We start from the raw sequence: 23,423 nt of genomic DNA, 5'->3' as shown, positions 1-23,423 counted from the left end.
TCTTTCTCTCATCTTCTAGAACAGCCTTCCATAAGCTGGTGCTATGCAGGACTCCAGCTCCTAGAACCCCCAGCCTATCTATCTATCTATCTATCTATCTATCAATCAATCAATCAATCAATCTATCTATGGCTTGCTTGCTTGCTTATTTATTTATTTGTTTATTTATTTAAAGCTTTTATAAGCCATCCTATTATATAAAAATCTCAGGATGGCGTACAATGTTTAAAAGAACAATTAAAACCATGACAATTTCTAATAAATAAAATTAAAATAGAATAGTATATAATACAAAACAGTAAATCACAAAACAAAATGAGAGCAACTGACTTTAAAAGTTGTTGATTTTAAAATACTGTTTAAATGAAAAGGTTTTGACCTGGCACTGAAAAGAATATAAGCTTGGCGCCAGGTATACCTCTCTGGGGAGTACATTCCAGAGTCTGGGTGCCACAGCAGAGAAGGCCCTACTCTGAGTTGATGACCTTTTTACCTCTCTTAGAGAGGGTTCCCAGAGCAGGGCTTCTCCCACAGATCTTAGTGGCCGTGAGGGCATATAAGGAAGGAGGTGTTCCTTCAGGTATTCTGGTCACAAGCCATTTAAGGCTTTATAGGTCAAAACCAGCACCTTGAATTGGGCCTGGACTTCAGCTGGAAGCCAGTGGAGCTGGTAGAGGACCAGCATTATGTGAGAATAACAGCTAGTCTCCGTCAGCAGCCTGGTAGCTCTATTCTGTACCAGTTGATGTATCTGGACTGTTTTCAAGGGCAGTCCCACAAGGAGTGCATTGAAATAATCCAAGCTGGAAGTTACCAGAGCATGTTTCACTCTGTTGCTAGGGAGTGCTCATCCAGGTAAGGACACAGCTGGTGGATCAGTTGAAGTTGTAGGAAAGCACTCCTTGCCACTCCTTGCCATCTGGAACTCCAGTGACAGCTCTGGGTCAAGAAGCACTCCCAAGCTGTGGACCCTGTCCTTTAGAGGGAGTGCTACCCCATCCAGGACAGGGTCAAAATCACCTACCTGGAGACCCACACCGCCCACCAACAGAACTTCTGTCTTACCTGGATGAGGCTCAGTTTATTGTTCCTCATCCAGCCTATTACCTCGGCCAGGCACTGGTTCAGTATAGCCACTGCCTCACCTGGAGCAGATGTAAATGAGAGGTAGAGCTGGGTGTCAACAGCATACTGATGACTCCGCAGCCCAAACTTCCTGATGACCTCTCTCAGAGGCTTCATGTAGATGTTAAATCGTATGGAGGACAAAATAGAGCCCTGCAGAACTCCATGGCAAAGCTGCTATGTAACCAGAAATGCTGGGAGTTGCAGTCTAAAACATCAGCTGGGAAGCAGGTTGAGGAAGACTGTTCTAGAAAGTTACTTTGACCAGCTTTCTTTTTTGTTAGGCTGATGGTTGCATGCCATGTTCTTAACAGTGAAGGAGAGTTAACACTCCTCTTTGATTCCTGGGGTCTTTGGCATGTTATCCCCTTGTTGCACCATTCCCATCTTGCTGTTGTGTTATATGAATGAGGTAGAAGGTGTTTTCTAATAAAAAACATGTAAAAATACTAACTTTTGTTCACTTATTCTTCGGCCTACAGTGATAAAGCCAGTCATTTTGAGTGGATGCAGAGGGAACTGTGCTAGCCAGTCTTTGGTTCATCGGCACATCTGGTAGTTGGGATAAGATGGGATTAGATCTGGTCCCTCTCTTACCACCATCCGGCCCAGTGCCTCTTTAAATGCCCAGCATTTGCTCCTGCTGAGGAAGAGACAACATAGCGGAAAAGCTGCTCTAGAAATAGGCTCTATGATTCTCACTGCAGATACTTCATTTCTTGAGCATCCTAGGAAACAGTGCTCAAATGTGTCTGCCTGCTTTCTAGGCTACTCCAAGGGTCCATGCAGGCTGTTGCTAGAGCATTTTTCTTTCTATCAGGGGTGGAAGAAGGGTTAAAGCTGTGAATATGTGTGTCTATGTGTGACTGAAGGTGCAAGGAAGTGACAGTTATCATTATGTGTAAATATCACCTTCTCGTTCTTTAGAAATATTTTCAGGACTGTTGCACAGTGAAATGTTCATTACCTTTTGTACTGCAGGTACGGCTGAATAACATTATTGCAGAAATAAAAACAAAAGACTTTGAAATAAGGGAACATATGAAGAAGCAAAGAGAAATTCAGAGGCAGTAAGTGAACTTTGACAATGGATTTAATGAAGTAGCTTCTTCTAAAGCAAGTGACAGCAGATGTTTTAAAAAGATTAACACCTTTGCCTAAAATCTGTTTGATTTTCAGAATGAAAGAATTTGCAAAAATGTATGACATTGTGCGACATGAGAGAAACAAACTGGTAAACCTTGTGCATTGTGCCCGTCAGAAGACAAATGAAATTAAAGAGAAGGTCAAAATGCTGGACAATGAGATGGAAATCTTAAGGCACAATGCCATAATTAAGGAGAGGTGAGCACCCAGACAAGTAATTCTTTAGAATTATTCCTGATTGTTGCTAGCAACAAAGGATTTATTTTCTTCTTACATGGCAGATTTATCTCTTCCATTTTCATACGTTCTACTTATTTCAGTCTTAACTATACATTCATCTTGAAGCGCTTAAAAGAACCTTCTTGTATCAACAGGCTTATTCAGATGTATTATCACTTGCTAGATTAAGGACTGCAGGCATGAATCAAACAAATATTTAGATGCACGTCAGAAGGTGCCTCTGAGTGAAAATGCCATGCATGGAACTGTATGCAAGATGCAAGAACATGTGAAGCAGGGTTAAGCAGGAGAGCAAAACATGTGCATTGTAGTCCCCTACTAAGTGTGTGCCAGTCTAAATAGGGGAGAGGAGGAGGAGGTGAAAGGAAGACGAGCAAAGTTTTGATCCAATTAGAGGATTGGAAGGTGTTGCAAACCAGTGAGTTCTAGGGGAGCATGGGTAGAAGAGCTTAGCATGAGTTTGGGGATGCAAAAAGGTTGTGGACTGATGTAAAAAGGGGATAGCTTTAAGAGGGGTGTTATGCATAGTGTAACCCTTGGAGAGCAACATTCTCAACTAATACTCAGATGCAGATAAGGGGAGGTTGATGCCGCACCCACGCCGAGATTTCATACTGGACAGGGAATGCAATTTCTACATTGTTGCTATAATTACATCTTTGGTTTCATCTTCTGTGGGATATTATAACTGTAACCGATCATCATTTCCACAGATGTTCACAGTGGTCTTTTGACAGTGAGAATGCACTGTGGATGTATCAGGGAAGTAATGGTCAAAGTAATAGTATCAATGGCCAATGTCAGGGTTTTAAGTGTTTGTGCAGTTCTCAAAATTATCAGTAAAAAAGTAAGAAATTGAGGAGGATTTATAGTGTCTTGTCTAAGGACATCTAGAAAATTTATTCAAACAGTGTTGTTCATTGTATTCAGGAAATTGCAAAAATACCAGCTGAAGCTTTCAAATAACATCGCAATCAAAGAAAGCATCAAGTGTGATGTCTCTAAGGTTCACCAAACACTTCAAGAGATGAAAGAAAAGCGAGAGCAGCAGCTGATGGATGTTGAAAGACTCACCAACATGCTCACTCATACTGAGGAGGAAATGGTGCAATTGCGTAAAAAATATGAAAGAGCTGTTCAGCGCCGAAATGAGAGGTGAGGCCAGGAAAATCAACAAGGCAGCAAGTTGGTTTTACTCTATTTAACTGAAAAGGTACTCTCCGTTTCAGTGCAAATCATTTCTCAGCCCTGCAGTCCTATGTACAGTAAAACATTGGATTGTGAGTAACTTGGTCTGCGAGTGTTTTGCAAGACGAGCAAAAAGTTTTTCTAAATTTTAACTTGATAAACGAGCAATGCCTTTCAGTACAAGTATTACATGTGCACTTTGCTGCTGAGCATCACGTCACAACTGAGCGCCGGTTCGTCCGTCTCTCGCTGTGGGCGTGAGTACAGCATCGCCTCCCCCGCAGCGCATCCACAATCGTGCCCATCTCTCCCCCTGAGCAGGCCGACTTCAAATGTTTGTGATAAAAAAAAGTTACAGAATGGATTAACCTTATTTACATTGTACCTTATGAGGAAATTAGCTTTGATATACAAGTGCTTTGCATTACAAGAATGTTTCTGGAACGAATTATGCTCACAATCTAAGGTTTTACTGTAGTGTGCATTCTACACTACAGTAAGAGGAATGATTTCTGCCGAAATGATTGAGTGTGCATTCATTGATTGGGTGGGTACCATTTGAAAGTGTTCCATGAATATATTATTTAAAACTACTTCAAGTGTTCTACTGTGAGGCTCATCACAGGTGAGTGAAGACAGATATTAAAAAGAAACCCTAAACAAAGCACTGATTTCCAAGTAAGCATGCATGGGACCGCACTGCGACCCACTACTTCAGGTGCATGGTGCCTCTTCAGTGTAGTGCAGCCTTGTCCCCGAGTTACCCTAAACATACATGCAGATTCAAGGGAATAATCATTTTGCATGATTTAATCAGTCTGACTATGCAAGTGTGTTAGCTAATCCACAGTGAATTTTTTTATGAACAAATTAAGCCTTCAGGCCCAGCAGATCCAGGGTTTTTTCCTATATCAACAGAATGCTAAGAAGGAAGACAACACTGTACTGTAGTGAGGAAGGCCCCACAATGATGCGCGTGTTGTGAAAGATGTATCTCGAATGGTCGATCAAAATGAATTAAATCTGGTACACAACCTGTCCTTACTGTGGGGTTTTGTTGTAGCGGAGTTCAGCTCATAGAGCGTGAAGAAGAAGTATGCATTTTTTATGAAAAAATAAATGTTCAGGAGATGATGAGCCGAAATGGTGATATTGAAATTAATGTGATGGACGAAAAGATCCGCTTTTTAAAGTTGAAGCTAACTGAGAAAAAAAGGCAGATTGAGTTATCACTGAGGACCTTGCCCATGAAAAGAAGTCTAGATGCTGATTTGGTAGTCCTTCAGATTCAGGTAGGTACAATTAAAGATTTTATTTCAAAATGTGAATGGATCAAATTACCATTAAAACTGGTTGCACTAGTGCACTAGACACAGTCCTATGCATATTTAGCAGAAAAGAAGTCTTACAGCTCCCACCATCCTGGGACCTATGGGAATTTCTTTTCCTCTGTGAATGTGTAAAGGATTGTGTTTTAAAAGTTGTAGGGTGTGAGCAAGATATCCTAATATACTGAAATGGGCAGATGGCTATAAGTCTTGAGGCACCCAGACGGTGCATAGTGATAGCTATCTATATAATAGAATTCAGTTACCTAGTGAGAAGATACAGCATGGGTTATTTGTCTTCAGCAGAAAATGCTACGTTTCTGTAAGCAGATAAATCAAGTGGTATTCCTAATTCAGGGTTGCATAACCATAATTGCACTTTCAATCCTATTGCTGTAAAACTGAGCAACATTAAGCTTACTCTAGTGAGACGGTTTTTCCTCTTATTAGTAATTCGTCTGCTGGACACAGCACATTTTGAGTTCTTGTCACAAAGTGTCAAGAAAGACTGTGGAATTCCTAATGCTAGGGACATTCTTTCCTTTCTTTCTGAAAGGGCCTAGTTACTTCTGACCTTATCAGCAAACAGTATTTTTTTCCATGCACTTTCTGTTCATGGTTATGCAGAATTCTAACTTTTGACAGATCAGAGCTGCTATTTCTGTAGGAGAGTTGCAGCTTACCTCTACTAGTTTTGGGGAATTGCAGATAATTTTGCCAGATCCCCTGAAGAATGTATAAATAATCCAAGTAATAAGAACTCTGAGTGACAAATATAGCTTTAACAGGACAGCTGACTACATGAAAGGGGTGTGACTTGCATCCTTGTATCTGGATAATCAGATGTACTTATACATGGGAACTAGGTTACTGACAGAATGCTTGCGAACTTCTGAATCTGAACGGCTTGTGGAAAAGAGTTTGTCCTCAAACTGGGCAGCACTACTTAGCCAAGATGGGAACAACAACAATTTACTGGGAGTTTAAGACAGGCAGGGTACTTTAAGCACCAAATTAGCAAGGAGGTTTAAAAAACAGGAGGAGGAAGGAGCCAAATCTCTTATATTACTTAGGGGCAGGAGAGGCTGTGTGGTCTTGCTGAGGGAGGCAGAGAAGGGTGAAAGGCTGAATTGCACATGTCAGTTCAAAGCTAATTGCAGCATCTTGCAATTTCTAGCTATATTTAGAATTGCTAATGGGAATGCTTGGTTCTGCTACTGTTAGGACAGATTATGGAGAAACAGAATGGCTTCCTGTAGGCCAAAGTGTCAGGTAGGGGTGTATTTTATATCCCTGTATACCAAACACTCAATCTGTACGCAGAACATATCATAATGAAAGCTGGATTAGGATCAGAAAAAGGAGAAATATACATCAATATTTTAAGATACTTAGATGGTACCATGTGGTTGGCAGAAAGCAGAAATGGATTGAAATAACTCCTTGTGAAAGTGAAAAAGAAAAGTCTGAAAGCAGGACTGCAGCTAAACATTAAGAAGATAAAAATCATGACTACAGAACAGTTACACAACAGTAATGGCAACAATGAAGAAATGGAAATTGTGGAAGATTTTGCATACCTTGGCAATTCAAATGAGAACTGAAGCCAAGTAATGAGAAGAAACAGAAAGGCAACAGAGCTAGAAAAGAACCCAAAACAGATCAGGTGTAAAAATGTTTCCTGGAGATCAAGGCCAAGATCACCCACACTGTTGTATTCCTGATTATGATGTTTGGGTGTGAAAGCTGAGCTGTAAAGAAAGCTGACAAGAAGAAAATTGATGCATTCAAAGCATGGTGCTGGAGGCAAGTTCTGCGAGTACCCAGGACTGGCAGATGAGCAAGCCAGAACTTTCTGTGGAAGCAAAATGTTGAAACTGAGGCTGTCATATTTTAGGCACTTCTTGAGAAGGCAAAACTCCCTAGAGAAGACAATCATGCTAGGGAAACTCTGGACAGAAGAAGGGAAAGAAGAGCAAATATGAAATGGGTCAATTCCATAAAGAAAGCCGTAGCCTTGAGTTTGCAAGAGCTAAGCAGAGCTGTCGAGGATAGGTCTGTTTGGAGGGCACTCATTCATTCGTAGGGTTGCCTTCAGTTGGAGATCACTTGACAGCACATAACAACAGCAAGAGTGCTACAGTAAGGCCCCAAGCCTAAACCCGCATTAGAACCTCCCTGTACTTTGTGGGATCAACTTCTCAGTAAAAATGTATGTTTACCTCTTAGGTGAAGCAAAATCAATAAAAAATATGGCTGGCACTGAAACTGAAAAACATTATTGTGGTTAGATGACATTTTGATAAGGTTTCTGAACTGATACATTGTGGCTTCTTGTGTTGTTGTTTGGTGTGTTCTGGAGTGGGTGAACTTTAGCCTCATGAAGTACCGAACAAGTTAACAAGGCTGGGTGTGAGAGAGGGTTGTTTTAGTCTTCCTGCTTTAGCCTGCTTAATAGCATTATAGTGCAGGATGGTGATTAACATTTAATAACATTATAATCAAATGTGACAAGCATATTTAAAGCTAAGAATCATTCATGTTACTTCTGTGGCTGTTTGTGGGGGGGAGAGAGAAAGTGCAGCATAGCGAGTGGGCTTTGCTGTGAAAGTTTGTGCACTATAAAATAGAAGGAAGCCTTTATGAGGTCAAAGGCTACCTCCAAGACAACACCTTGAGAGGCTGACAAGTGAGTGTGGACTCCACAGACTAGTTGAACCCTAACTATGTTGGTGTTAGTCGCAAAGTCGCATCCGACCCATGGACAACATTCCTCCAGGCTCTCCTGTACTCCACCATCCCCCGGAGTCCACTTAAGCTCACACCGACTGCTTCAGTGACTCCATCTAGCCACCTCATTCTCTGCCGTCCCCTTCTTCTCTTGCTGTCAATTGTTCCCAGCATTAGGCTCTTCTCCAGTGAGTATTTCCTTCTCATTCACCCATTGATGAATGGTTTGCCTTGGATTTGAACTGAGATCATTCTGTCTTTTGGAGATTGTATCTAGTACTGCTTTTTCTACTCTTTTATTGACTATGAAGGCTATTCCATTTCTTCTGAGGGATTCTTGCCCACAGTAGTATACCTGATGGTCATCTGAATTAAATTCACCCATTCCTGTCCATTTTAGTTCCCTGATTCCCAAGATGTCGATGCTCAGTCTTGTCATCTCTTGTTTGACCACGTCCAGCTTGCCTTGATTCATGGATCTTACATTCCAGGTTCCTATGGAGTTTAGATCTTTACAGCATTGGACTCTCCTTTCACCACCAGCTACATCGGCAACTGAGTGTCCTTTCGGCTTTGGCCCAGTCAAAGCTTCATTCTTTCTGGCGCTACTAATACTAGCCCTCTGCTCTTCTCCAGGAGCACATTGGACACCTTCTGACCTGAGGGGCTCATCTTTCGGTGTCATATCTTTTTGCCTTTTGGTACTGTCCATGGGATTTTCATGGCAAGGGTACTGGAGTGGGTTGCCATTTCCTTCTCCAGTGGATCACGTTTTGTCAGAGCTCTCTGCTATGACCTGTCCGTCTGGGGTGGCCCTGCACAGCATAGCTCATAGCTTCATTGTGCTACACAAGCCCCTTCACCATGGCAAGGCAGTGATCTGGCTACCATTAAGGGGGCCCTAACTATACAGACACTCAAAAGCTTGTTCACACATAGAAGAGTGTGGGTACATTGGAGAGCAGTAAGGAACCCCCAACTTTTTTTCACATGAGCTGGCTACCATTATTGCTGTAAAGATTGGGAAAATTCTAGCCCAGCTAACTTTTATGAAGGACAGGTAGTTCTGTGACTTGTGCTCTGCTTCAGGTCAGTGACACCGGCAGAGCAGTGGCTTGTGGTGTGTTGTGTAAGGGTTCTGATCTGCATAGCTAGCAACTTCCTGTTGTTTGTATGGTAAGTGAGGTTTTTCATACTTTTCATTTTGCTGCATGCACTGTATTGTTGTGCCAATTCTTAGCTTCCTAGAACATCTTAATTCTTAGCTTCCTAGAACATCTTAATCAATCCAAATTTTAAACTGATGCAATTGGAAGACAGAGTGATTTTACCCTCATTTTTTCCACTATACTTCCTTTTTTTAAAGTGCTTTTCCTGGAGATTATTAAAGTGTTTTTTCCTGTGAAACGGTTTAGCTTCTGAGAAGAGGAAGGACAGGGTGGTACAGCTTTACCAAAAAAAAGTCTACAGAATGATTCACCTACTTATTGTCTGATCTGGATACCAGATGCTGCTGTGTACCTTTTGTCAAAATAGTTATTTTGGTGCCAATGTCGTAAGATTGCATTCCTTCAGAAATGCAAGTACAAATGAGTTATAAATTGCTTAATTCCCCAGAACTCTCATACAAACGTACATAAAGTTCTCAGAGTACAAAAAGATGCAATTGACTTCATTTTGGCTAATTAGTTCCAGTAATCCTATATAGGATTAGACAGCTCTAGCATGCTCTGGCCAATTTAGGGCTTTTTCAGTCTAAAGATGCATAGGATAGCACCCCAAGAGAGTTTTTTATGATTTTGAATGGGAAGGTTGTCCGTGATATATTTGTTTCTCTTGTTTGATAGTTTTCACAATGCAAGGACAGAATTAAAAGCCTGGAGAAATTGTTTGCTGACCCTAATGAAGAAAAAAGGACAAGAAAACTGCCAGGAAAGGACCCTTCTCAAGCAGAGCTGTTCAAAAAGATAGAGGAGGTAGTATATTATTATTCAGGCCTCAGAGAAGCCATTACGGTAACAGCTCTGTTGTGCTACCTGCCCTAACAGGCCAGACAGAGTGCCTCCTTAGACACACGACCTTCCCAAGGCAGCTCACCACCTTCTCCCCCATGCCATCTATGGAGTCACACCCCTCCTGTGTCCTGACATTACTGAGCTGTGAATTGGACCGTCCCACCAGCCAGTGATACTGAGCTGGTATGGAGGACTGTCCAAGTTGATTATGTCGGGTCACAAGGTAAGGTATTCCACATATCATGGAGGGGCTGGGACAGACGTCTCATGCAAAGTTGTCATTTTGAGTGGCAACACCATAGCTTTTACAATACTTTTCTTCTTCCCCTTAATTACAATCATCAGTGCCTTTTCCTGTATCCTACAAACACTGTTCATGAGCCTTCCAGTTTCAAAGTAGAACTGCAAGGGGGTTTTTTTCCCCTACCTTGCATGTCTAAAGCCTTACATGTAGTGGAATTGCTGACTAAATCAGTCATTTTCAAAATAAAATAGCCACACTCCTACAGTGTTGGGCATTTTCATAGAAATCAAGAAAGGAATATGGAATGATGGAGGTGGTTGTGATTAGGGCTGTCAGCCAATTCACAATCATTTACCTTGCTGTTATATTAACAAATGGATCAACTTACACATCTCCGTCAGTATTATTTTTCAGTGCATATGATCAAGGTTTTTGTTCCTTGACCAGAAATAATCTTTTTATTGGAGGAAGGCTTTTTCAGAGAACGATCTTTAGATGCAGCTCAGTATCCAATCCTGATAATGCTTGGAAAAATGGATCAGTAAGGAGAACAGTTTTAACTCATCTTCTGTTTTTAAAATGCTTCTCTTTCACTTGCTTTCAATTCTGATCTAACAGATATACCTCTGTGAGAATAATGCCCAGTGCATTGTTCCGAAAGAAAATGTCACAGTAGATTCATCCCTGTATTTTGTGCTTCTCCTATTGGAGATGGTATTTCAAAAGAAAGCTCTGAACTTGATATGAGAAACACTCCGGCAGAGCAATCCTGTAGCAGCCAGACAACCATAGGATTGCTTGGCTCCTCAGCTACAAGGTCAGAAACTTACTCCAACCTCCTTGCTGGGGCCTGGAGAGCCAATCCCGCTCCCCTGCTTGCACCCAGTGCAGGGGTTTCCACATTGACTGTGCCTTTGAGGCTGCACGAACCATCTCAGAGGCTCCTCCTCTTCTGCATGAGGGCACCCCACTTAGAGGGCCAAAAGTGGCCATCTGAGTGTTTGGCAGAGCAAGAAAAGTACAAAGGTGACCTTTACCTCAGTGCTCCTTCTGTCCTGAATAGGCTGCCTGTAATCCTCCAGTCTGGGAGGGTTTTAGGCATCCCAACTGGATTATGCCAAGATATATATCCAGGAGAAAAAAGCTACGTGTTAGTTGTGATAAGGAAGCTTTCCTGAAATACTTTTATTGGTCTACAACACTCAACACACTTGACAATTTTGTATTGTAAAAAAAATCAAAACAAGGAAATTGAGCATTGTTTTTGGCAACTTTTATTCCCAATTATTATTTGCGTGACTTGAGCAATTTGTTCTTGCTATAGTTGGAAATACACCTAGCACAGAAGGAAGAGAAACTGCTTGAGAAGGATTTTATTTATGAGCAAGTTTCTCGGCTGACAGAAAGAATCAACAGGAAAGCAGAAAACGGCAAGCAAGACACATTAATACTGGCAAAAAAGGTAAGGCTATGTCACATAAACAATCCACAAGAACGTCTCCTGGGGAAAATACAGAACTGTGATTATTTTCCCTGATCATTTTGCATTTTTAGCATATAACAATACTAAGGGGTGCAGTCTAATGCCCCGTAAGTATGAACTGGGAGACTTATGCATAGCCTATGCATAGAATGAGGCACTGGGGCAGCAGTCTCCACTGCTGCTCTTCCTTTTGCCAAGTATTTTATGTAGCCAGCCAGTTTTGGCTACCTAGATTAAGTGCCAGGGAAAAGAGGAGGCTGGGTTCCTGATAAAAAATAGACAGAAGCTGTTGGCCTCAGCCTCTTCCCTGTCACATCCCCTTTTTCCTCTTCAAGCCCCAGTTGTGACTGGGGGGCAGCTGGTGTGGTTCTTTCCATGACAGTTGTGGGGGGAGGGGCAGGTGGGGGCTGAGCCTCCAAATAATCCTGTGGCCTCCCAGATGGTTTTGGGAGGTCATAGGATTGCACTCAAAATGTTGAAAATCATTCCTGTCTGTTTAGTTGAAACAGTAAATGGAAAGAACTACCAATCCTAGAGGTCATGTGCATAATAAATGAATACAAATCTTTGCAAACTATTTTCTAAATGTTTGGAACAGTCTTCTTTCAGAAGTGCATAGCTGCATTATGCTTATTTATGGAGGCACCATTTGGCATTTGGAGAGGCTTCGAGTTATATAGAAGGGCAGAGGCCTGTAAGAACGTGGGTATCATTTTGTGATTGTTGTTCCTTCCAGATGAATGAACTACAAGAGAAAATAAAAAGTACAACGCAAAAGATGATGGCTCTTATTGCAGAGTTATCTATGAATCAAGCCCTTGCCATTAAACTGCAACAAGAAATGAGGGACAAAGAGCAGTTTTTAATGTGCATCACCTCCAGGCTAGAGAAAGGCCTCCCACCTCCTAAGGAAGTAGAGAAGGAGTGGTTAAAGGTGCTCCGCGATGAACAAGTATATAAAGCTGCAGTGGAAGACAAAGCAAAGGTGAGTTTCTGCTGGGATGCTGATGTTGACAACAGCAGTCAGGTTTGCCTAGTGTGGGCTTATGGGGAATAGTTAATTTCTAACAGCGTCTAAGAAGTGGCCAAGGCTGTTCTGATTGTCTCTCGGAGGTGGAGCTCTACCTCTCACTCAGGAGTGCGGCAAGGCTCTCTTTTATTCCCCATTCTGTTAAATATCTCCATGAAACCGCTGGCAAAGTTTATCCCTAATATGGACTAAGGTATCACCAATATGCAGGGGCAAATGAAGCAGTGGGTGTTCTGGCCAGGTATCAGTGTAACAGTGGACTTGGTGAAGGTCAATAAACTGAGCCTGTTTGTTCAACTTGATGTTCAGCCCATTCCGGAAGGGTTTGTCCTCTCTGAAAAAGAACACTCATAGTTTCGGGGTGTTCTGGATCCACCCTTTACAGCAAGGCACATGTGGCCTTGGTGGTAGGGAGCACGTTCATGATCCAGCCACATTCAGAAGTATCTTGACTAGTTATTCTGTTAGTGGAAGCAAGTCAAACATTTGCCCTCCAGATACATGATTCAGCTTGGACATAACAGTGTGTGCTGTTGCTATAGCTCTTTTGTTTTTAAAAGTGATTGCTCTTATAGGGATAATGAGTTGTAGGTATTATCAGAGAGAGGTCAGAAATGCAGAGAGCAGTGAAAGGAGAGTCCAAACTGTTGACCAGGCTGACAACTCAAAGAAAGTGAAAAATGAGCTGTAGCGCAGGAATTTTCCTTAAAATGTCTTGGCACTTACTAGAAGCTGTAGGATTTTCATATTCATCCTTACTATTATGAAAAACCAAACATCAGATCCTTAGTGAGACTTAAGGTGACATAGGTGATCTATGATTGGAGATTAGCCTTGAAATGCCACTAACAACTTTGGGGGAAAGGGCGACTTAGGATGAGGAAATGATGCAGGAGAAAAGACCAAGCATATCCTCTCCAAGTTCAATTTGCAGCTTCACACATGTTCTTTGAAGAAAAACCCACAACAGCAATAACAAACAAGACAACTTCATGGATCACTTGCATCACATTTGTGTCCTTGCTTAGAGTATATACATTCTACCAGCTCTGTCAGCTGCCACTGCAACTAGCATGGGCAAACTAATTAATGTCATGGTTCTGTTGAAAATGTAGCACCTGTAAGAACTATTTTGTTTAATAGTCTTTAATTAACAAGTGGCAATTTGTTTTTACAGCATGCTGTAGAAGAAGAGCAACATGCCTTGCCAACTAGTGTATACACCACAGCTGAGCAGCGCCCCAACGCCTACATCCCGGATGAGGAAAACGTTCTCCCTCTGCCACGGCCTTATGGGGCATTGGCTCCTTTCAAGCCAGGCGAGCCAAGTGCAAATATGAGGCACATAAGGAAACCGATGGTGAAGCCGATAGAAATCTGAAAGGTGGAACTTACAGTTGCTAATTGAGAACACTGATCATTCGAACCGACTTTATGTTCAGTGTCAATAGCAGAATTCCCCAGATTTTATTGGGCTGAATTGGAACTTTATGGAAAGTTATGCCAAGCAATGCTGTCAACATCTGAAATACTCCCTTGTTTCACAGAAACCCTAGTGAGGCAAATTGCATTGCCCAGTAAGGGTTGGTGAACTATGTTCCTCACATGGCTGAAAAGGAAAAAAAATCAAACATTTTTATCAAATGTTTTACTGTCACCAAAACAAACAGCCATAAATAATTACAAGTAGTAAAATGCACATAGATCATCATTAGTACCATACTTCTTCCTTTCTTGCATTTAGATTCCAAACATTTAAGGCTATATTTGGAAATGTAAGGAGATTGTACAGTAATCCAAGTAGCACAATGGTTTTGTCTCCTAAACTTTATATAATTTATAAACATTAGAGATCTGTAGCTTGTAACATACAGATGTATGACACTCTTGTTCATTGTACAAATAAAAGGAACTCTGTAGTAAAATGAGGTTGTGAGACTTCTCTAAATTAGTCATTACATCTGTTCCTCTTAAAAGGTAGAAAAAGCAGTCAGAACTTGTTAAAGAATGTCTTTACCATACAGAACAAAGGGGAAGTTCATGAACCTGGATATAAAAATGGTCCTGGCACTTTTTTCTGATTTGTATTTGCTTTGACTTCTAGTTCTCTATCTCTAACTGTGCTCTGGTTAAAAATATTTTACTATGCAAAGCACTGAAACAATAAATTTTTACTGCATTCCTGCATAGTTAATTATTTTTCAGTCCTACTGCAACAGAATACTTGAGTATCTAAAATGTGACTTAAGACTGTTTCTCCTTTTTTGTTTACTATATGCAGAATAGGGATTTTGCATCTACAGAAGTAAACTTATATAAGTTTAATGGCATCTCAGCATGTGGGAAACTGAAAACTTTCCAAGCTGAAAACCAGTTTTTCTATTGTGAAAAATGACTGCTAAAAAAAGTAAACGGGATCATAGAGCTGTATAAACATAGCTAAGAAATGAAGACAAGACATATGGCTGTTTCCTAAATGGTAACTTCTTTTTACATTGACCCTCAAGCAAGATCTAAAACAAACAGGCCCAATCCAGTGTCAGTTCAATGACCTTAAATCTATTGCTTGCAATGGAAGAAATGAAGACAAACACCTGTATCTCCCACCATTAATAGGACTTAAAACTGATTCATGCCCACTGGAAGTTAAGAGGTTAGAATAATGAAATAAATATATCAAACACAACTTCTTTGCAGTAGTTACACATAATAGCAAAAACATTCAAGGAAGATGATACCTTAACAAAGTCTTCGGCTAGTTATACTAGCAAGGACATTAATAGCCAGTTCTAGAACTATATAATTATTCCCATTATTTACAGAGAGCTATTTTATTAGTAATCCTGGCTTTTTCATGCTTCCCAAGTCCATAAATGTGTCCCATCTGTACATCAGGGTACAACAGGTGCCACTTTGTCATTGCTCCATTATGGAGAGCTTCTACCTTTCTTCATTCTTAAAAGGTAAGAATCTGCACATGTATGAATACAGCAGACAAATCAATAATAAATTTGTAATTTCTTGTAGCTACCCCAGCATAACTAGTTTCGGTGCAGAATGTCAGAAATGTATGCCATTAACAATAACAAGTCATCATCATAACAATAACAAGAACTCTCTTTCAGTAGAGGTTTTAGTATTTCTCTTGAAAACTGTCATAGTTGTAGTTTCACAAGTCTAAATCCCAAAATTCTTTTTTCTTTAACACTTAATTGTCCATTTGTTAATAGACCTTGTAAAACTGGGATGCCTCTGAGTTAACCATTTTGTTTTTGGTAAGCAGTACTAAAGACCTAAGAGCATTGTTGTGTGCTTCAGTGCCAACTCTTCCACAGATCTTGCATTCATGATCTCTTGTTCCATAGAAGCCATCAGTCCTAGGGAAGACCATGGAAAACACTTATATGACAGAATTAGATTTGCTTCTCAAGGATACTAATGTGACCAATTTGCTAATCCTAGGCTGCATTCTTTGCTTGATATTATCAAAAACGTAGGCGTTTGTTTTATTTTTCATAGATCATAGCTGTAAAATCTAAAAACATGCACACTTCTCCCAGCTGACAGTAAACCTCTGCTCAGTGACAAGAAACACAGACAAAACAATTAAATTTTCACAGCAACTTCCTAGCTTTTTTTTTTTTTTTTTTTTTTGTGGGTCAGGGGGATATGTCTACATGGTATAATAAAAGGTAGAGGGTATGTTTATCAGTCTACCTGCAACAAGTTTGCAGGCTTGCCTAGTTGAGTAGCTGAAGGCATCACAGCTACTGAACAACTACTTTCCTGTAATACGGCTCCCGTTGCAGTATGGGAACTTGCAGATCTGGATGTTCCAAAGTCCCTGAATAAATGAAAACTAGCATCTAGCAGACCACATGATTATTTCTCATGGAGCTTCCCATTTGTCAACAAGTGAGAAGTGGAGGCAGATTGCATTTAACAAGTACAACACAAGCAGTAAGAAACTTTATGGTTAGCTCTGACCCTTCCACCAACCCTCTGCTCCAATTACAGCTTTATGTAACCCTCAATCTGTCTTCTCTGACTTGGTGCCAAGCTGCCTCGGAATTGCAGTTCGACATATGTGCAGGCACCAGGCTGGAGAAGGCTGTCCAGATGGCAAAGTCACAGCAAGATGAGATCTGCTTTTAAATCGACAAGGAGAACCAAGCAGAAAAGTTCAGGAATAGAGTTACCTTGACACTCCGCTTCCACTAACATATTGACCAAATAGTTGAGGGGAAGAAACTCAATCCGGGTTGACAGCTTGTCCACTACCAGCATTCTGTGCTGAAAAGGAAAAAGCAATATAGGCTACAGGAGTGAATTTTAAATTTTCTTATTTATGAACTAAGCTGAGCCCTTACGATACCGCAGCTTCTTCACGGTTTCTCATCTTCTTCACTGTATCCCACTCCCCACCCTGCTGTCATGCTACTGTAACTCTTTAAAATGCTAAGACTTTTAATTTGGATGCTTCAATGCCACTGAAGTACATGAAAGCTTGCAGGTATCCAGAGGTCCAGAAAGCACCACTGCTGTAGTCTGGAACTTATCCTCAAGACCTAATCAAAAATCATGCCCTTACCTGTTTATTCCTATGTTTCTCAAGCAAGAGTTTAACATAGTTCCTTGCAACAGTGTTAGAGCTTGCAGGATGATTGCACATCTGGCAGACCTTGCGACCAATTGCCTGTTCAACAAAAGAAAACGTTAGCTAGCCAATGTTGGTGTGGAAGTGCAATTTGGATACTGGGTGTGTTCTTTCCAGGATGAGTAATTTCATCTGCTCAAATAATCATTAACCAGCCTTAATTCAGTGATATAAACAACGGTTTTGCACACAAGATGCATGTGAACAGGATTTCCTTTGCCAATTGTTAGAGAAGGAGCTCTGTTAGCAAATAGCATGCTCTCCCCTGTCATAGCAGAAATCCTGCTTATACAGTGTGTCCATCTTAGCCAGTAACAGACTCCAGAAGTCAGAAGCAGCCAGCAAAGCATTTACAGTGGTCTACCAACACAGGTCACCGACTTTATCCACTTTACACACAAAGCTCTGTGCTATCAAGGACCAGGTACTTGCACCCTTTCCTTGTTACTTTTTGTACGGCTTGTTCCTTCTAAACCACCAGAGAAAGGTTCAGGAAAATCTTTTGCAGGATGCAGCAACATACACACATCAAAAATAGGCAAAAATGACACACAATGGGAAGAGCAAAATAATACTGGCTTAGGCTCCAAACCTACATTGAAAAGAAACGACCCTAAGGCTTAAAATGACTTAGGATGCAGCCATTGAAGGAACTCCTTAAAACAAAATGAAAAACTGGCTCTGTCCTATTATAAAGCAGCCAAATAATCCCCTTCCATTAAAAAACAAAATCAACTTCTTGAAACAGAAATGGCAAGGAATACAAAATAAACAGCCAAGTTCAGGATCATGAAAAGCATTTGTTCTTAGATCTGTCTGTGGTTTATACAGAAAGAAAGATTACACTTGGCTCAACCCTAGCAACAGAATCATCCCAAAGAAATTCCCCTGCATGCCTCATCCAGCCCTAGATATTACAAGAAATAGGCACATTGAGAATTGGGTAGAAGGGGCAGGAGCTCGGATTCGTCACCAGCTATCTACAGGATAGCTCTTCAGAAAAGAACTTTCCTTTCCTGATGCAGCCCAAGTTGTGTGTGTGCACTACACATTCCAAGACCCAACGGAAAGAAGCTAATGCATGAGCAGCAACACATAGCTGCAAAGTACTGAAGACAAACCTACATATCTACTTAGCCTCATACTATTTCGAATGAAGTTGCCAAAATCATTGCCTAACAACAGTTGTTTTTCACATAAATAGCTCCCTCTATCATTGTACATCTAAAGCTGGACAGCCCAACAACAATCAGATTCCATCAAGAAAACAGACTTTGGCAACAACATATTTGCTTCTATTTATGTTGTTGCTTTTGAGAGGCTGCCAAAGCATGATGCAGGCACTGAAGTCCTGCAGGAACTTTGATTTGATTAGATTTTGTTCAGGGGTTCATATACCACTGGATGCTGACAATGCAGCACTTGTTATACGCCTGACAATCCCACTTCCACTTTTCAGCCCTCAACCAAGATGGAGAAATGCCCAGAATCATTGGCACCGCAAAGCACAGTTGATAATACAACCAACTCCAATAAGCTATTTGGGGAATGCCTGACAACTAATAGGACTTTAAGCATCAAATCAAAAAAGGCAGTCTGAACTATTAGCAATATAAAATCTGAGGCATCATCTGAGATCCCAAAGGATACACTCTGTTTCCTTTGTGGGATTGGAATGGAAGGGAAGCACGTGCAAATGTGTTCAATTTTCCCCTAGTTCCTTTCTGACTAGGGAAACACAAAGTGCTTCATTCTGTCTGTAAGAAACTCCAGCTGCCTGAGGAGCAAAAGCTAAGCAGCTTTAAAGTGCAGCTAAACATCTTGCTAAATGCTTAGAACCCGAGACAGCACAAGCTGTCTTTTCCAAATGAAAGAGACATCCTGACAGGCTTTCAAAACATTGCAAAACCATTACTTTAAAAATCACAGCTTGTAAACCTTATTTCATGCTGACTCTGCAAGACTGGTATTTGTATTATTTTCTGAATGATCTTATCCAAGCCATCATGAGTAGCAGGTCAAAAAAGAGAGGAATAAAAACATGTAAAGCAAGCAACCCAGATTCTAGCAGTGCATCCAAATGAAATTTATGTAGTACAATTACAAGGGAAAGGAGAAGGTTAAAGAGACCTTAGTTTGCCTTTTACCACCCCTGTGAAGCTGAATGAGTGGCACAGCAAACATGGTTGCCCTTTCAGCTCTCGTTCATTTTAAACTATGGTGCCTCTTAAAAGTTAACCTGAGCCCAGGTTGGCAATTGCTTTCGCACTACTCATACTGATAAGGATCCAATTTAAACAATGATTGGCATAAGGGAATTTTCAACACACCACTGTATGCAGTCAGTTTTACAACACCCTCTTCAGGTTGGAGAGGTGAGTATAAACATGAGGAGAATATAACAACTCAAAATGAACATGGCTTCCCGAAGAGAGAAAAATGAAACTTTAGAATGCAACCCTACACACATCTATGCAGGAGTAAGCTCCACTCAATTTGGCAGGACTTGCATCTGAATAAACATCCTAAATAAATACTTAGGATCAGGCTGTTAGCTGGAACAAAAGGGTTCAGGGGTTGTTGTTCTGAGGAGTGTTTCAATGCCCAATCCGAGTCTGCCTTTAGTTCTGTACACATGTCATCCCTAAGAGTTGTGTGTGGGTCTAATCTAAAGGAATAAAAGCTACTGGGAAAGTTTATCCATAGTATTCAAAAACAGAAACTCACTGCAAACAGATTCTAGATATTCACACACAAAAATCACACTACCTCAGGAAGTCTTGTGAGAATACTCAGTTTGAGCTTTTCATTCTTTCCAGTGTTGTCCAGTTCTGGGGGAGAAACAAACAAGAGAATAACAGAAAAAGAGTGCTGACTACAGAAGCACTACTTTAGATCCTTGTAAAATTACTCCCAAGTGCAGTAACTTTGCAACATGGAACATATTCTATTTCCCTTGTGCAGGAATAGTACACATGTTGAATTCTATGCCTACACTAATTCTATTAAGTGTATACTAAGAGGAAGAAAGCAGCCATCTTAATAAATCCTAGAATACAAAATAGTATATTCAAGATAAGGGCATACGCACTACCACAGCTAGCAGTCAGGAGCCATAGCAAGGAGGACATGAGGGTACTTGAGTAGAAACCCCTCCCCGTGATTCTACCCCTCATCCAGCTGCACCTAGGACATCCTCCTGTTTTCAGGGCCATGATTTACCCTTTCATAAGTGTATGCAGTGCAGAAATTCATTATATGATGCTTTCCTCAGCAAGAGAGGCAGCAGTGGGTGAAACTGCACCTGCTGAACTTCTGCCTCCCATACAGTTCTTAAAAGACATAGAAGCCCTGCAAGAAAAAGGGCAACTAGCTTTTCACATAGGAGCTTGCCTCTGCAGATGGGGGCGGATCAAGAGTTAGCCATGCTTTGAGGAGGCTCACTGAAAACAATAGAACAATGACTAACTTAAGTCCCATCAATTTTAATGGGTCTACTTTAATGGGTCTATCTGGAGCGAACCCGCATTCTAGCTTCTGTCAACCTCTGTCTTCCACTGCCCTGAAATCCTCCCCAGCATTTAAGGAGGTTTCCTTCCCACTCTTACGAGGAGATTCAAAATCAGTGCCGTGAGCAACACGACAGGTGAGTTCACGCTAAACCACCATGAGCTGGTTGTTTGCTCACCAAAGGCATGCGGTGTCCTTACAAAGTGCCATTTCAGAGTAGGTGGAAGGGTAGTCACAGCCAAGGAAGACTGGAAGCAGAATTCTTGAGACTGCACAGAGTGGCGTGAGCTGTTTTGTCGCTCTTGCCAAGTGGCTCTGTAGCTCCTTTGCACAAGCTGCTTTGGTGCCACATTTGGACAGTGACCAGTCACCCTGAGAACTGGTTCTCCTCAACCCCACTACAAGCTACATGTTCTTAGGCTGGCTCGTTGGCAAAAAACAGTCCTTGCTCAATCACTCATGCTGGGTTTGGACCTTGTGGCATGCCAAACTGACACTAATGTTCCACAAAGCCCACCTTGACAGATCAAGATGTGCAAACCCAAGAAAGGTTTGCAGTGGGAAACGCCCATTTCAGTGGTGTGTGCCTCTATTTGGCTGAAGCTGTAACCTGTACAGCTTAATTTTATCAGTTATATTCTGTATAATTATAGCAATCATACATTAAGTCATACTGCTCTTGTTATTTACATATGCCGGGGAATTAGACTTATGCAAAACAATTGGAGAATCACATGTATGACCCAGCATTCCAGTAAGAACCACAGAAGCTCAAATTACCTTAAGATTAGTTTTCCTTCTCATTTTCCCCCATGAAAATTAACCAGCCTTTAGTACTCAGGTTAAAGAAACATATTAAAAAACATTCTGTGTTTCTCAGCATTTTGTTGTTTGTAATAGATATGACAGACTATATCAATATAACATATATTCTACTTTTCTACCAAAAATAATCCCTCAAAGCAGCTTGACAATTACAGACACATGTGCGCGCGCACACACACTTAAACATGCCAATAATCTTAAATCCCCACCTGAATAAGGCAAAGAAAAAATGGCACCAGCATCTTCACCCTAGCACTATTCACAAAAGGTAGCATTTTGACCCAGGACAAAAGTGCCACAAGCAAGGCAAATTATGCATATGAAAAGGCCTTTGTTTGGCTGAATGATTCCTCCAGGAGGTTTGAATCAGCATAAGAATGGCTTTTGGTTTTCAGCTAGTACAAGTGATTTAAGACTTACTATTTTCTATAGATATGCATAACAATAAACTTTAAATTAGCATTTTAAAAGCTTTCCCTCAGAGGATTTAAATTTTGTTCGCTGGAGGTTTTAGCTCAGACTTGACTTTCAAGGGAGATTAGAATGATCCAATGATCCATCCTTCACCTTTTGTCCTTTTGTTTAGAGACTTCTGTTTGGGGTATAAAAGTACCCCCAAACTATTGTTATGCCAAGTTTGGGATATTCTGTAGCCTTAGGCACATTTTAGTGGATGGAAAGCAAATGGAAAGGCAGGAGGCTGAAATCTATGGGCAGATTTTTACTAAGCAGATTTTAGCAATGTCCGGGAATGAGAAGACTGAAGGATTCCTTATGTGTAAACTACACAACACAGTATCAGCCAGGGGAAGCCCAGTTACCTCAACATGATAGATCTGTGGTTAATTGCTCACAGTAAATATTAGCAAGTTCTCATCACTGCAGATTGTGCAATACCTTTTCCATGCCTTAGTTTATTAACTGTTGCCACATAATTAAAGTAACTCTTTAAAACAGCTGGAGCCTATTCTTCAGCTCAACTACAAGAAAATAGTAAATGAAGTTTAAAAAATGGATTACACTGAAATGGATGCTTTAAAATAAGGTGAAACTAAATGTGACAGGGGGGTGCAGGTGGCACAGTGGTTTAAACCGCTGTGCTGCTGGGCTGCTTGATTGAAAGGTCGCCGGTTCGAATCTGCAGACGCGGTAAGTTCCTGTTGCTCCGTCCCAGCTCCTGCCAACCTTGCAGTTCGAAAGCATGCAAATGCAAGTAGATAAAAAGGTACCACTTTGGTGGGAAGGTAACAGCGTTCTGTGCACTTCGGTGTTTAGTCATGCCGGCCACATGACCACAGAGACCATCTGCAGACACACACTGGCTCCCTTGAAACGGAGATGAGCACTGCCCCCTAGAGTCAGACATGACTGGACTTAACGTCAAGGGGAAACCTTTATCTTTACCTTTAAATGTGATAGACATCACTGGCTGACACAGAAAGCATTAATCCCAGGTTGAGTTCCTTCTCTTCCCTTTGTGATGTCTCAGTCTGAATGAACCTTAATGGATTCATTCAGAAGAGATTTCATGTTGCTAAATAAAACAGAGAAAACTCCAACAGCCACCAAAAGTTCGGTCTCTCTGGCATGCTTTTCAGTTTAGGAAGCCCTATTTTTGAGCCTGACCAAATGATGACTTCATTCAAATTAGTTACCTCGAAGTTGTAAGAGGCATGAACATAAAATGTGCTTAAAGAACAGTGCAGGTAACACAACTGAAAAGCTGTTGTGCCAAGAGCTCTGCTGGAAATGGTCCCCTTTCAGCCAAATACAGATATTTCAGAATAGCAAATGCAAGAAGCATGCCAGTATAGTAAGTGGAATTAAATGGGCCAAGCACAATATGAAGAAAACATGCCTACACCAACTTTACATCCAAGTGCTGTAAATATATTCCATCCA

The 23,423-nt window shown here is 41.0% G+C and overlaps 2 protein-coding genes across 9 annotated transcripts in view; one reads left to right on the top strand and one right to left on the bottom strand.

The window, feature by feature from the left end:
• Window positions 1-14,708, top strand: part of CCDC146 (coiled-coil domain containing 146) — a 73,445-nt gene extending 58,737 nt beyond the window's left edge. For 3 of the 4 annotated variants that reach the window (XM_044423200.1, XM_044423198.1, XM_044423202.1), the window contains 8 exons: window positions 2,107-2,195; window positions 2,305-2,469; window positions 3,442-3,666; window positions 4,763-4,991; window positions 9,605-9,733; window positions 11,341-11,478; window positions 12,236-12,484; window positions 13,707-14,708. In XM_044423200.1, the coding sequence (XP_044279135.1) occupies window positions 2,107-2,195; window positions 2,305-2,469; window positions 3,442-3,666; window positions 4,763-4,991; window positions 9,605-9,733; window positions 11,341-11,478; window positions 12,236-12,484; window positions 13,707-13,910 (1,428 nt within the window). In that variant the 3' untranslated portion in view covers window positions 13,911-14,708. The remainder of the gene's footprint in view (window positions 1-2,106; window positions 2,196-2,304; window positions 2,470-3,441; window positions 3,667-4,762; window positions 4,992-9,604; window positions 9,734-11,340; window positions 11,479-12,235; window positions 12,485-13,706) is intronic. The other variant, XM_044423199.1, reaches the window with a different exon arrangement.
• Window positions 14,163-23,423, bottom strand: part of LOC123019955 (gamma-secretase activating protein) — a 56,167-nt gene continuing 46,906 nt past the window's right edge. For 3 of the 5 annotated variants that reach the window (XR_006413998.1, XM_044423204.1, XM_044423203.1), the window contains 4 exons: window positions 19,956-20,017; window positions 17,121-17,225; window positions 16,729-16,822; window positions 14,163-15,906 (listed from right to left, as the gene is read on the bottom strand). Coding sequence is in view for 4 of the 5 variants with exons in the window: in XM_044423204.1 (XP_044279139.1) it covers window positions 15,815-15,906; window positions 16,729-16,822; window positions 17,121-17,225; window positions 19,956-20,017 (353 nt within the window). In the remaining variant the exon portion in view is untranslated. Of the gene's footprint in view, window positions 15,907-16,728; window positions 16,823-17,120; window positions 17,226-19,954; window positions 20,018-22,750; window positions 22,874-23,423 lie in introns of those variants that run through there. The other 2 variants (XM_044423206.1, XM_044423205.1) reach the window with 2 other exon arrangements.

Source organism: Varanus komodoensis, unplaced genomic scaffold (genome assembly GCF_004798865.1).
Source record: "Varanus komodoensis strain SLA01 unplaced genomic scaffold, ASM479886v1 scaffold13_3, whole genome shotgun sequence".
Classification (NCBI taxonomy): domain Eukaryota; kingdom Metazoa; phylum Chordata; class Lepidosauria; order Squamata; family Varanidae; genus Varanus; species Varanus komodoensis.
Note: the sequence above shows the minus strand (reverse complement) of the source record. Positions and strands in the feature narration are given on the sequence as shown.